Below are 11,920 nucleotides of genomic sequence, written 5' to 3'. Positions count from 1 at the left end.
ACTGAATGTAAACTCTGCCTTTAAAGGTCCTTGATCACCTGCCATTTTACTAATGCACTGGCCCAAGAGCTTTTACAAGGCCAACTGTCACCTCATTCCAGGTCCCAGTCTTCCAGTTAGGGAACATAAAAGAACGATGAGCTCTTACCTGTCCCAAATCCTAAAACTAGGATAAAGTTAAATAAATTAAGTGCCTAGCTCAGCCTTAACGAATTGACCAAACACAAATATTACATGTTCTCTAGTGTAGAAAATGAGCTGAGGCCGTGCATTATACTGTACCCCACTCCCCACCAAGAGCCTATGATGTGTCTTCGCCATGTGGGGAAGATGTGACACAAAAACGACTAAGTGACAACCAACATTACAATTTCTATTTATTTGTAAATTACTCAAGGAAAATTTTACATGAATGGTTAACTAAAAATAAATTCTCATTATAAAGAAATCCTGGTGGCATAAGCACTAGCTGGAATTGATTAAAAAGTTCCCAGCTGCCTGAAATTGAGAATTTAGTTTCCTGAGGGAGTTTAAAAAAACACCTTAAGCTCTCAACTTACACTACAGCTTTTACTAGTTTCATTGCCTTTTAAAATCATCAGTACAAATAGCAAATAATGATCCCCTCCACCAAGAGGCACGCAAGTATTAAACTTCAACAAAAACCTCTGAATGCCAATCTGCCCACTAAAAAAATCTAAGTGTACTGAAACAAAGCTATTTATTCACAACTGAATAGGATTTTGAAGGGGGTGGTATCTTCCAATCCATGCACTTTTCTGGAAGGGAAGTCTCCATTTCAGAACTTCTCCAAATCACGACTAGAAAGCAGGCAATACATGTGTCCGGAAGTTTTCACGTGGCTCAAATGTACTTATTTATATAGTAAAATGACAATTTTATGTTTTATGTACGCCAGAGATAAACGGAAGTTGAGGAAGAAATGTTCTCAAAATTTCCATGTGTTCTATTTTGGGAACATTTTAGTTCATCATGGTTTCCAGCCAACTATGAGAACTGGAAGACTAAATCTCACAAGTGTGCTGTAGCTGAATTCTTGTCATGTATGAATCTTTATAAAATGAGCATCTGTAGACATATAAAATCTAATTCAATACTATAGGATTGTTTTTGATAAAAATATATTCCAACCCAGATTTTCTTCAGCTGCTTTAATTATAAAAATCTTTCATGTTCTCAGAAAGATGGAAAACCAGAAGGCAACAGTCTGGTAGTACAAAAATTATACAACTGGAAGACATTTCCAACAGCTAGATCCAACTAAATCACATTCAAGATTCTGAAAATAAAAGCATGTTAACAAAGTACTAAAAAGCAGTAGTTCCTTTAGAAACAGTCAATGGGCCTAGAATAACCAGGCTGCATTTTTTAAAAATTTCTGAGCAACACCATTCCTGAAGCACTGTACTAAAATGAACCAGGGGTCTACAATAAAGAGCAACCAGGATCCTACTCAGATATGGATTTGTGTGTGAACCATTGACAGAAAACTGAATATAACTGTGGTAGTAACAGAACAGTCTTTGCAAAGAATAAATGGAAGACAGTCTAGTGTATCAATAGTAGATAGGCATGTCTCATGAAATTAACTTTTCTGGGCAGCCATTTTGTTTTCACTTCCTTTTCTGCTTTAAAGACATGGGAGGTCAGAAGCAGCCCTTGACATACTGATAAAGGGTAGTTAAAATATTCCTGGCAACCTATCTGTAACAAATGTTTCCTGTAGTTAGCATGATGTTAAATTTTACTAAGTGACCTCTGGTGAACACCCAAGTCAACTAAACCACACGTGAGAGTGGTTTTGATTGCGTGCAGTGTAACTCAGATGTTTTGACCAAACTGTTATTTTTGAAATAAAAACTGCAGAACTTTCAAAAAGCTAGAGTCTAAATGCAGCCATTATAATTTCCACTTGCTATTATTTTCTGCAAGCCAACACTTGTTCTGATGAGGTCAACTTTATTTCAGGTTCACTATCATTTCTACATTAGCCTTGAATGCATAGCCTACTTTTCTTTTTATGAAAATCCCTTCCAAATTCAGCCTCTGCAATTTGTACACTACCAAAAAATGACTGTATAAGGTACATTTATTCAATTACTAATATAACATATTACTCTTCTATGTGGCTTGGTCCTAATGTGAGTTTTTAAAACTATGGGAAAATGCCAAAAGGCCCAAAATTCAGACTCCCAGTGTTATCAACCCAAATAGCTATGAAAAGGTTCATATATGCTGAACCTCACACAAGATTCTTGCCTCTGAGATTTACAAAGAAGGTCTTTTAACCACTGGAAATAAGTTAAACCTTTTGTTTAGGAGCTATACTTTACTTACCCCTTATATAAACTGAATTGTTAATGCAATGACTTATCTTCCATATTAAAGACAAAGTCAATACAGCATTTAAGGAAACTAAGCCACAAGACTGTTGCATTATGATTTAATCTAATTGCACAAAAAATGTGACATATTACAACTCCTCCCAATTTCTAAGAGAAAGGTTATACATGCCTCCGTATTATTCAATTCTGCACTGTTACATTTGAACCATGTTGTGAATTTTACATCATGATGGATCGATGGAACTGTTTAGAATTCCCATGCAACATACCTCAAATTATATAAAAAGAAGCAATGTTTGAAATCTATGAAAAGGTCTTCATGCTAATGATAAAAACTTTTTTATGGACAACTTTGGTTACAATGTACCAGGGGTTGCTACACTTTAAAATGCCGTCACTATCGTGGACCCTCAACTAGCTTCTACTCTTAAAAAATGGATTACTAACCATCATTTAGGTGAAAACCAAAAATTTCCTCCACTTAAAATGATTAAATCCATAGTGCTTCTATTATTTCTTATAAAATAAGGACTGTGTAACCAACTGCTTTCCATGGGACAAAGGTTGTGGTAACAGTGGATTTGACTGACTATATTACACAATTATGCTAATATTTTATTACTTCAAATGCACTTTACAAGAAAATATAAGTATGGCTTCCAATAGGAATGTTATACCTGGACTTGGTACCAAGCTCACAGATTGAGTTTTGCAAGGAAAAACAGGCTTTCAAGTTAAACAACAATTTGTAACCAAAACTTTAATCCCAAAGATTCTCATACAACATATTACAAATGACAGCATGAAAAAAAATCTTGCACAGTAACTCAAAGGTCAGCTCTACAATGTACCCTTAAACTGGCAGGACATTGGTTATTTCCAAGTCTCCTATTTCCAAATAAAGAATGTTATTAACAGCTATGTAATTCATACACAGCAATCACAAAAAGAACTTATGACTAAAGCAAAGGCAACTAACTTTCTTGAAAGATTCTATACAAACTGGGAAACTGCCCAGTGTGAAGACTAGTTAATTTTAAAAACCTCCAATCTAATTTAATGATGGAGCTTATATATATATATATTTTATACCAGCTGGCTTGTGTTCATAGCAGCTTTTAAAGACTGCTTGTTCAACTACAACTGCATACTAAATCCCAGCTATGGACAAAACAAAAGACCTTAATTTTTGCCAGTTTTGTTACTGTGGTACTAAAACATCACACTTTAGCTGGGCAGGATTTAGGTTTATTAGTCTATGCGAGACTAAAAATTCAAGGCAATTTCAATTTTGCTTAAGGGAACATTGTAAAGTAACAAATTCTTGGTATTACAACATGCCTCATATGATCAATTTCAAATCATAGAGAATTACATCTTCAGGTCACTGTTACAAGAGACAATAAACAAATTCAAACAGCTGAAACATCTTAAAAATGCACCAAGCTTATGAAGTCTCAAACAAAACTTGAATTTTCTGTACATACTCCCATCAAATGAAGTTATTTCCTGTACACAACTCCTCTTGCAAACTGATCTTCTATTTCCTTTCATTTGACCTAGAACGGCTAAAAAACAACAGAACAAATTTACTACACCCATTAACTTCATGACATACCTTCATCAAAAAGATTCAAGGTGTAATGTTTTAAAATTAGATCATGAACTAAATTAAAAGTCATGTCTGTATTGTCTCCAAGGTCCTAATGTCTAAGTCATTAAATGAGATCTTACCTTCGAGATCTAGAGAAGGATCGGGACGGCTTGTGATTCCTTTCCCGAGACAGTGATCTTTCTCTTCTCCTATCTCTAGAAAGAGACCTAAACCAGAAGACAAAGAAAATAAGGGCTACTGAGATATGATTACACAGAACAAAAACAGTTTCTAAGTGAGTCTTTCAACACTCAAAGCTGGTGCATTCTTACAAGTTAACCCTGGGGCTTTATACCAGGATTCGCTGAATTTTCAGACATTTGGAAAACAGCTTAAAATAGAGCTGTCAATTCTGACAATGTTATCCACAACCAAAAGAAAGCATTTTAGATATTGTGATGGTTAGGCTATTGTCTCAATTCAGCCAGGTAATTGTTCCCAGTTGTTTGGTCAAGCAAGCACTGGGCTAACTTTAGTCACCATGGACTTTACTGCAGTGATAAATCATAGAGAGCTGGTTATAATTACAACAGTCAGGGAGATTGCCAGCAGCAATGAGTGATGCTTAACCCAATCAGGTGAATGCCTTAAAAGGGGAAGTGATTCCAGCATTGAGAGAAAAATCTCCCAGCTCATCTTTGGGCACCCAATATCTCACAGAACTCAAGAACCTTCATTGGACTTGCAAGCCCTGGTTGCAGCCTGCCTGCAGAACCTGGACTTGTGCATCCCGATAGCTGCGGGACGCATAGAATCACATACTATTGAAAGATATCTTTTGTTGATTGTTTCTCTAGAGAACCCTAATACAGATGTATTTTTTTTTTTACCTGCTCCGGCTGCGGGAGAAGCTTCTCCTTCTTGGAGATCTAAAAGCAGAAACAGAACAATTAGGCTAATCATCAATTAATATTTATGGCGTGAGGCATTTCCCAACTTTTCAATCTCACTGTTGGGCCCAGTGAATGTGCCGAAGAACTGGCACCCATCGTCCAAAAAAAAAAATAAAGAAAAGAAAAAAAAAAAAAAGGCACAGAAGGATTAAGGAACAAAAAGCTCAAGTGAAAAGCAGGTATTCCAACCATGGATTCACTTTAACAAAGTGCTTCACTGCAGATCTGTCCAATGCAAAACTTGTCAATCTAACTTCACTACCCAAACACCACACCAAAATGTAGTCTCCCACAAGTAGTTCCAAAAACAGTACCATAAACCAGTATTTGGAACCCATGCAAACCTAGAAGTCCATGACAAGACTTAGGTACCAGGTGGATAGTGTAATTTGGTGAAAACGCGCTAGGTGTAAAAATTGATGCCATTATAAGTGTTACATTAGAACTGCATCTGTGATTGTCACATAAGAGTGTGTTTAGGTTTATCAAATTACCTTAAGTTTGGCCCACACTTCACCCCAAAAATTGTTTTTAAAATTTGAAAACTGTTAGTAAAACCATTTAAAGGTGATAGGATTCAACAAATTTTTGCTAGGAAGGAAAGCTAGATCTGTTAGAAATATTAAATTTTTAGTTTGGCATCTCACACATGCAAATAAGTTTCACTGGAAGGTCTAGTTACATTATGAGTTCCCTATCACCCTTAAAAGTTTTATTCAAGCAATATATATGTACGTTACCATTCAATTATGCACAGCCAGCCTTTGATCCAGAAAAAGAATTACTTTAAGCCGCTTACTCCTTATTTTAACCAGCAGTAAACTGTATAAGCAGGAAAAACTTACTAGTTTTGGGTTTCAACAAGCTAGAAATGGTGAGGTGAGGCTGCCGGACTGACGGCCAGGAAGAATTTGCTGAAAAGGTTTTGCCAGATGTTGCGTTGGATTTAGTTGGTTGGCGAAGGGGGTGTTGTGGATTTTTCCTGCTTTTTTGTTAGCCGAAGGCTGCTGCTGTAGTTGTTGTGAAGACATTTGGTAAATAAACAGCTGAGCTGATTGGCCAGGAATGTGTGGGCGGTCGAGGTGGCTGCTGCCGATTTGGTTAAGGTTGGAGAGAAGGCTGAGAGAAAACAGCATGCTCGGGAACCAAAGGGCGGTGCAACCTGACGACTGGCCATGCCTGGGTCATGTGAAACGACACCAGCCAAGCTGAATGGGGCGCGCTGGTCACATGACGCTGAAAGGGCTAGTTGACTGGCTAATGCAGACTCAGAGGGTGGTGAGAAGAGACATGATGGTGACTCTGTAACGGGGTTCATTTTTATTAATAGATGGACCAAAAAGCACAAAAATGAAAAAAAAAAAGAAAAAAAAAACAAGCCATCAGTACAACCATCTATTAGCTAACAAATACTCTATTATGATGGGCAACAGTGTGTTGTTGTCTTTCAAAATAGTAAAAGGGGCAAGATTTTGAACTCCTATCTCCTAGCAGGACTTCACCCACCTGTAAGGTAAATTCAGTCCTGCAGAAACTACTTTGTAGGTTTGAGGAGATGCGGAGTTAGCATCCAGACTATATTGCCTGGTCCAAGAACGATGTCATTTTCAATTATAAAAAAGCTGAATTCTCTCCTACTTGGGTTTGAAGAACAGATGACTGGGATTACTTCCTTTTTAAGCCCCCTTTATTGGTCAGTGACTTAGGTTAGTTTCAGGATTTCTACTCTACCAGGTGAAACATAAAACAGCTGCCTGTTTGATAAATACTACAATCGTGCTAACAGTAGAAAACACATTTTGTGAAGAGCTAGAGTTGAATGTAATGTTTGTCATTATGGAGTCAAGAAATGGAAAAGGCCTAAATTGAAGTATAAGGGAAGACTTGCAAAGATGCAACTAGAAGATGAACTAGAAGATAGATCCAAGATAGAAGTTACTGACTACCAACATGAACAGTGACCTAAAGACAAAAAGCCAACACTCAGCACAACTCACATACCCCAAACTACAGCCCAGAAAATTTTAAAAAATCTCCAACTCTTCAGTTTAAAACCCATCAACATACTTTTAAGAGAAATACCTGCTCCTACTAGCTACTCCATTACACCGATACCTCTAAACATGCTCTCTCTCAAGTACCTGCGGCGAGGCGGAGGACTCCTTCTACGATAATCATCTCTAGGGCGACGACCCCAAGAGGGAGGAGGGCCTCGATTACGACTTCTTTTTTCACCGTTCGACAGTTCCACTCTTACACGGCAGCCACAGAGTGTTCTAGGAGTGAAGGAAACATTAGAACATATTTGTGTCTGCAGAATCTTTTTTTAACTTTAGAAGTACTGAGGATTGAACCCAGGTAAGCGTGAAAAGCAACCACTTGAGCTACACCCGCTCCCATGCCTTTTTAACACCTGAACAAGTTTCAGACGCCTTTTCTGAACAATTGTGTTCATTTCCCAGTTTAATTTCAATTCAAATTTATCAAATAGGATTTAAAAAAAACACCAATTCACAAAAACTAGCTTCCTTTACTTATTCACTTAATTATTACAGCCAGTCAGATTATTAGTCTCAATGCTGATTTGTTAACAGTTGCAATTTAAGGGTTACGACCTCTGGATTCATCCTTGAATTAGCTACCTCCATTTTGACCACTTTCCCTGGGGTCCCAGCAGTGATTCCAGTTAACAATTTTACTATGCTAAGATCTAACTGAGCTCCCAAAGCCCAGGAGAACTACTTGTCTTTCTACATCACCCATTCCCCACAACCTCCAGGTAACTGTTGCGTAAGAAATTATAATTGGGAATACTCCCTGCCCTGCCCCATTCCTTCACAGCCTTAAGTTTAGATAAATCACCATATTGGGACATTAATTGCTAAGAGGTGGGGTCCTAAAAAATTCCTATTTCTGCCATCTGCCTGGATAAAACAATCGTCTTTTGTATCGCCTTACAGCCAAGCCCACAGACCCTCTTCATGATATGAGGAAAAAGTTCTCATATTTAGGGCACTTGCTCTAGGACAGAAATTCTGAAGCTGAATTGATTTCAGAGCCCAAAAGATCAGTTTTCTTTGCTTTCAAGAATCCAATGTTTTCAAATGCCAAAAAGGGGAGAAAAGAGCAACACCTGTTAAGGCTCCTGTGCTACTTATCAGGTAATAGTTGAGCTAACAAATCCACACTTCCCAGACGAATATTTAAAAAACACAGAAAGATAAGGGGTACAATAATCCCCTATATAACCACCACCCACCTACAATTATCATGACGGTCACTCTTACAACGTAATTGTTTCTGAAGGCTTCAAAGGTCTCAAAACTGTAGGAAAAAAAGGTTGCAATTTGTGGTGGTCCACAAAAAATTTTACTGATGGCAGAAAAGATTTATGTAAACCTCCAGTAATATTAATTTTAGATGGTAAGAAGCCATCTAAAATATCCCAAAACATGTTAATAAAAATGGAAGTCTAGAGAAGCTGGTGTAGCTCAGTGGTTGAGAGCTTGCTTCACATGTACAAGGTCCTGGGTTCAACCCTTGTACCTCCTTAAAAAAAAAAACACAAGCCACTATTAACTATTGGCATAAAATTATACCAAAATTAATCATTGCGTTACCTTCCATCTAGTTCTCGGACGGCATCAGCAGCATCTCGGGGATCTTCAAATTCAACAAAAGCAAAGCCGGGAGGGTTTCTAGCAACCCACACACTTCGGAGTGGTCCATAATAGCCAAAAGCCCGCTCCAATTCAGTCTTGTTGCCATTGTTTCCAAGATTACCTACATAAACCTTACAGTCCAAGGGACAAGAATCGCGATGCATTTCTGTAAAAAAAAAATTTGAAAAATGTTAATCATTTACCCAATTTAACAAAATATTCTACACACAAACACAGAGCCTTAGGAAAGGATTGCAAACGCTTTCAAGTGTAGTAGTACTCTTGAAACCCTCATTCCCCCCTAACCTTTAGGCCACCAAAAAGCAAAACAAAACAACACAACAAAAACCACCACCACCAAAAAAACCAAAACTCATCTCCAGGAAACAAATTAGCACAAAGTAGGAGTTTAAAAAAATAAAAGCCTACTTGGAAAATATGAGAAAACCCTGGAGCATTTACTATGCACTGGACTTAGACCCTTTTTCTGTAATCTCATTTAACCCTAAATAAAACTAATTACTGAAGTAGGGTAACTTTTTCTCAGAAGCAAACCAAATTCTGTCTGGGATCCAAAACCCAGAAGAAACAATGCTTAATACCACCACAGCCAGTATTTAATGTTAAGCGACCAGAGAAATCAGGTAAATAAATGTGCGTTCATAAGCCAAAATATTCCACTTTAAAAACACCACAAATGTCCATCAACTGATGAATAGATTAAATGTGGTATATCCATGCAATGGAATATTACTCAGTCATAAAAAGGAAGTACTAATACATGTTAGAGGAGGATGAACCTTGCAAACCATGCTAAGCGAAGTAAGCCAGACACAAGCTCACATACTGTAGTGTTCCACTTATACGAAATATCCGGAATACATAAATCCATAGATAAGATCAGATTGCTGGTTGCCAAGGACTGAGAACCCTACGCACCGCTTAATGGGTACGGGAGGCCTCCTTTGGTGCTGGGTTGGGGAACCGTTCTGGAACCAGAGCTGATGAGTGCACAGTCAATGTATTAAATCAACTGTACACTTTAAAACGGCTTATTTTCCGGTATGTGAATTTCACCTCAATTTCCTGTTATGCAAGAATTTTCACTGCACTTGACCGGCTTAGATTGGATAAATTTTCAATATTTAAAAAGGTCACCTCTGATGCAAACCTGCATACAGATTTCAATTACTTAAAAAGGCAGTTTATGTAATCTTTAACTCAGCTGAACCTCTTTTCATAAGCACCACATTCTCACTTATCTAATTAAAAATCCAGTCCAGACACATCCTGTTTGCCGTGACCCCGCCCTGTGCCCAGGAGTTGTGGAACCAAACCACTGGTGGGAAAAAAAGTAACTTTGCCGAGACTAGTTTCAGACTACGAACAACGCTGCTCAATTACAGGGAACATCGCACGTTTAAAAAAAATTTTATTAGCTTCAGATCTACAAAGTCAAGTCAAGAGAGTGTAACTGAAAACAAAGGTACGCACGACGTTCACTTAATATAGATCGAAAAGTCCGATCGTGATTATTGACTCGAAAAAAATCCCCAGTAGCTTCCTAAGGAAAAGAAGGGCCAAAACAAAAGGCGCCGTAAGGTGAAAGGCTCGGCCTGAAACACAATTCAGTTACCAGCTCCCTCTACGCTCCAACTCTCGGTTAACCCCCACGCCTCCACCCGGTTAATTTCTAGTGAAGAAGTATAAAAAAACTCCCCTGCGAAGTCAGGAAACCTCGTCGCATGGGCTGGGAGACCCCGCCACCGCCCCGCGATGAACGTCACAAAATGGCGGAGGCGCCTCTTTGTCTCAATCTGGCGCCGCCATTGGGCCTGGCCGCCACTTCGGACTATTAAATACCACTCTCATTTTACTCCTTCGGTCGCTGGTCTCTTACCGAGATCTTGGGTTGAAATGCGGTGGCTCACACCCACACGCTCAAACGGCTCTTCCCGCTCCTCTTCGATTCAGCTCCAACAGATGCTCCAGTTTACCCGGCGTCCACGAAATGGCGGACCACCGCCTTCTCCTCGCCCTTATTTATAGGCCATGGTGGAGCCCCCTGATTGGACGGTTTCGCCCAATGAGAAGAGGAGGAGGTCGTGACGTAGCTGCTACAAACGCTGCGAGAGCCGCCGTTGCTGGGAGCGCGGTCGGGCCGTGCCGCCAAATCCTTAGAGACATGCGCTGTGGCGCTCTTGTGGCTGTAGGCCCGGGACTCCTTCGGGTGTTGTTCTCGTTTCCTACTCCCTAGTTACTTCACTCCGGTTGCCCTCAACTCCACATAAGGTGGAGTTTAAGAAATAATGCTATCGCCGTTATTCCTGAACACTGATTTAGCTCTTCTTCCCCCCAACAAGATTCAGTGATTAAATGAATTATTTAATTACTTCATCCTTAGGAGCTTTTAGGCTAGCGCGTTTACAAACGTGGCTTAGAGTGGCTCCCAAGGTCACGGAGCTGTTTGTGGCTAAATTGGTACCGGATTGTGTACAGGTCCCGCGATTATGGAAAAGCCTGACCCTGGAAAGTTGACCCACCTCGGACTGGGTTCCTCAGCCTCAATCCTAACGGCAAGACTTGGCTGAGACTGTTGGAGTCAACATCCTGGACTCCGTATAATAGAAACTTAGCAAATGGAACGGGTCAGGTCATCTAGAAACAATCACCTTTAGCAAAAAACAGGAAAAGGAAGTGTCTGAAGAAAACTGAATTTTAAGTTCTAGGCCCTCAACAGAAATGCCGGCAAAGGGTACCTCCGGCCTTTCTCCTCACAGCCCTTTTTCCCTGCTCAGTTAAGGTAGCTGTATCCCTGGGGTTAGGGGGATCTGAGAGCCACTCACGTAGCTCCCATGTGTTCCCTTTCCCCCAGGAAGACAGAGCCACAAGAATAACTGCTAGGGGAGAAAAACTGCAATTGTGTTAGAATAATCATCAAAAGCTTCCTCTCCTGAACAGTTAAGTTTAGCTAGGAAGTCTATATTTTGTGCCCTCACACCTACCCACTATTCCCTTTTAGTCATTTGACTTATTGCTAAAGTTCATTTAATATTCATATTGCCTTTCCGAGTCTTATCACTTATCGTGGCTCTAAAGATTTATCCTTAGAAGACAAAAAATAACAAAGATTTAATCACTTTGAGCCTTAGCTTCCTCACCAGTGAAATGAGGATTTCATACCCTAAAGGATAGAAGGGGAATGGGGACTATACCTGAGTCAGACCCTGTACTGATCTTACCCGGTGAGTTTCCACCCAAAGGCAGGGGAGGGGGGCATCGAACAACCTTTTCTCTTTCTCTTCAATTTTCTCTGTCTCTTCTCTAGATATTTTTCTTTTCTAG

The 11,920-nt window shown here is 39.4% G+C and overlaps 1 protein-coding gene across 1 annotated transcript; it reads right to left on the bottom strand.

The window, feature by feature from the left end:
• Positions 1–360: 360 nt before the first annotated feature.
• On the bottom strand, positions 361–10,752 carry SRSF3 (serine and arginine rich splicing factor 3). The gene is made up of 6 exons (XM_004484911.5): positions 10,476–10,752; positions 8,534–8,741; positions 7,055–7,189; positions 4,851–4,889; positions 4,101–4,187; positions 361–3,934 (listed from the first exon to the last, which is right to left on the bottom strand). The coding sequence occupies exons 2-6, from the start codon at positions 8,737–8,739 to the stop codon at positions 3,907–3,909; spliced, it is 495 nt and encodes a 164-aa protein (XP_004484968.2). The 5' UTR covers positions 8,740–8,741; positions 10,476–10,752; the 3' UTR covers positions 361–3,906.
• Positions 10,753–11,920: the final 1,168 nt, after the last annotated feature.

Source organism: Dasypus novemcinctus, chromosome 11 (genome assembly GCF_030445035.2).
Source record: "Dasypus novemcinctus isolate mDasNov1 chromosome 11, mDasNov1.1.hap2, whole genome shotgun sequence".
Lineage (NCBI taxonomy): Eukaryota > Metazoa > Chordata > Mammalia > Cingulata > Dasypodidae > Dasypus > Dasypus novemcinctus.
This window is presented reverse-complemented; position numbering and strand designations above follow the sequence as displayed.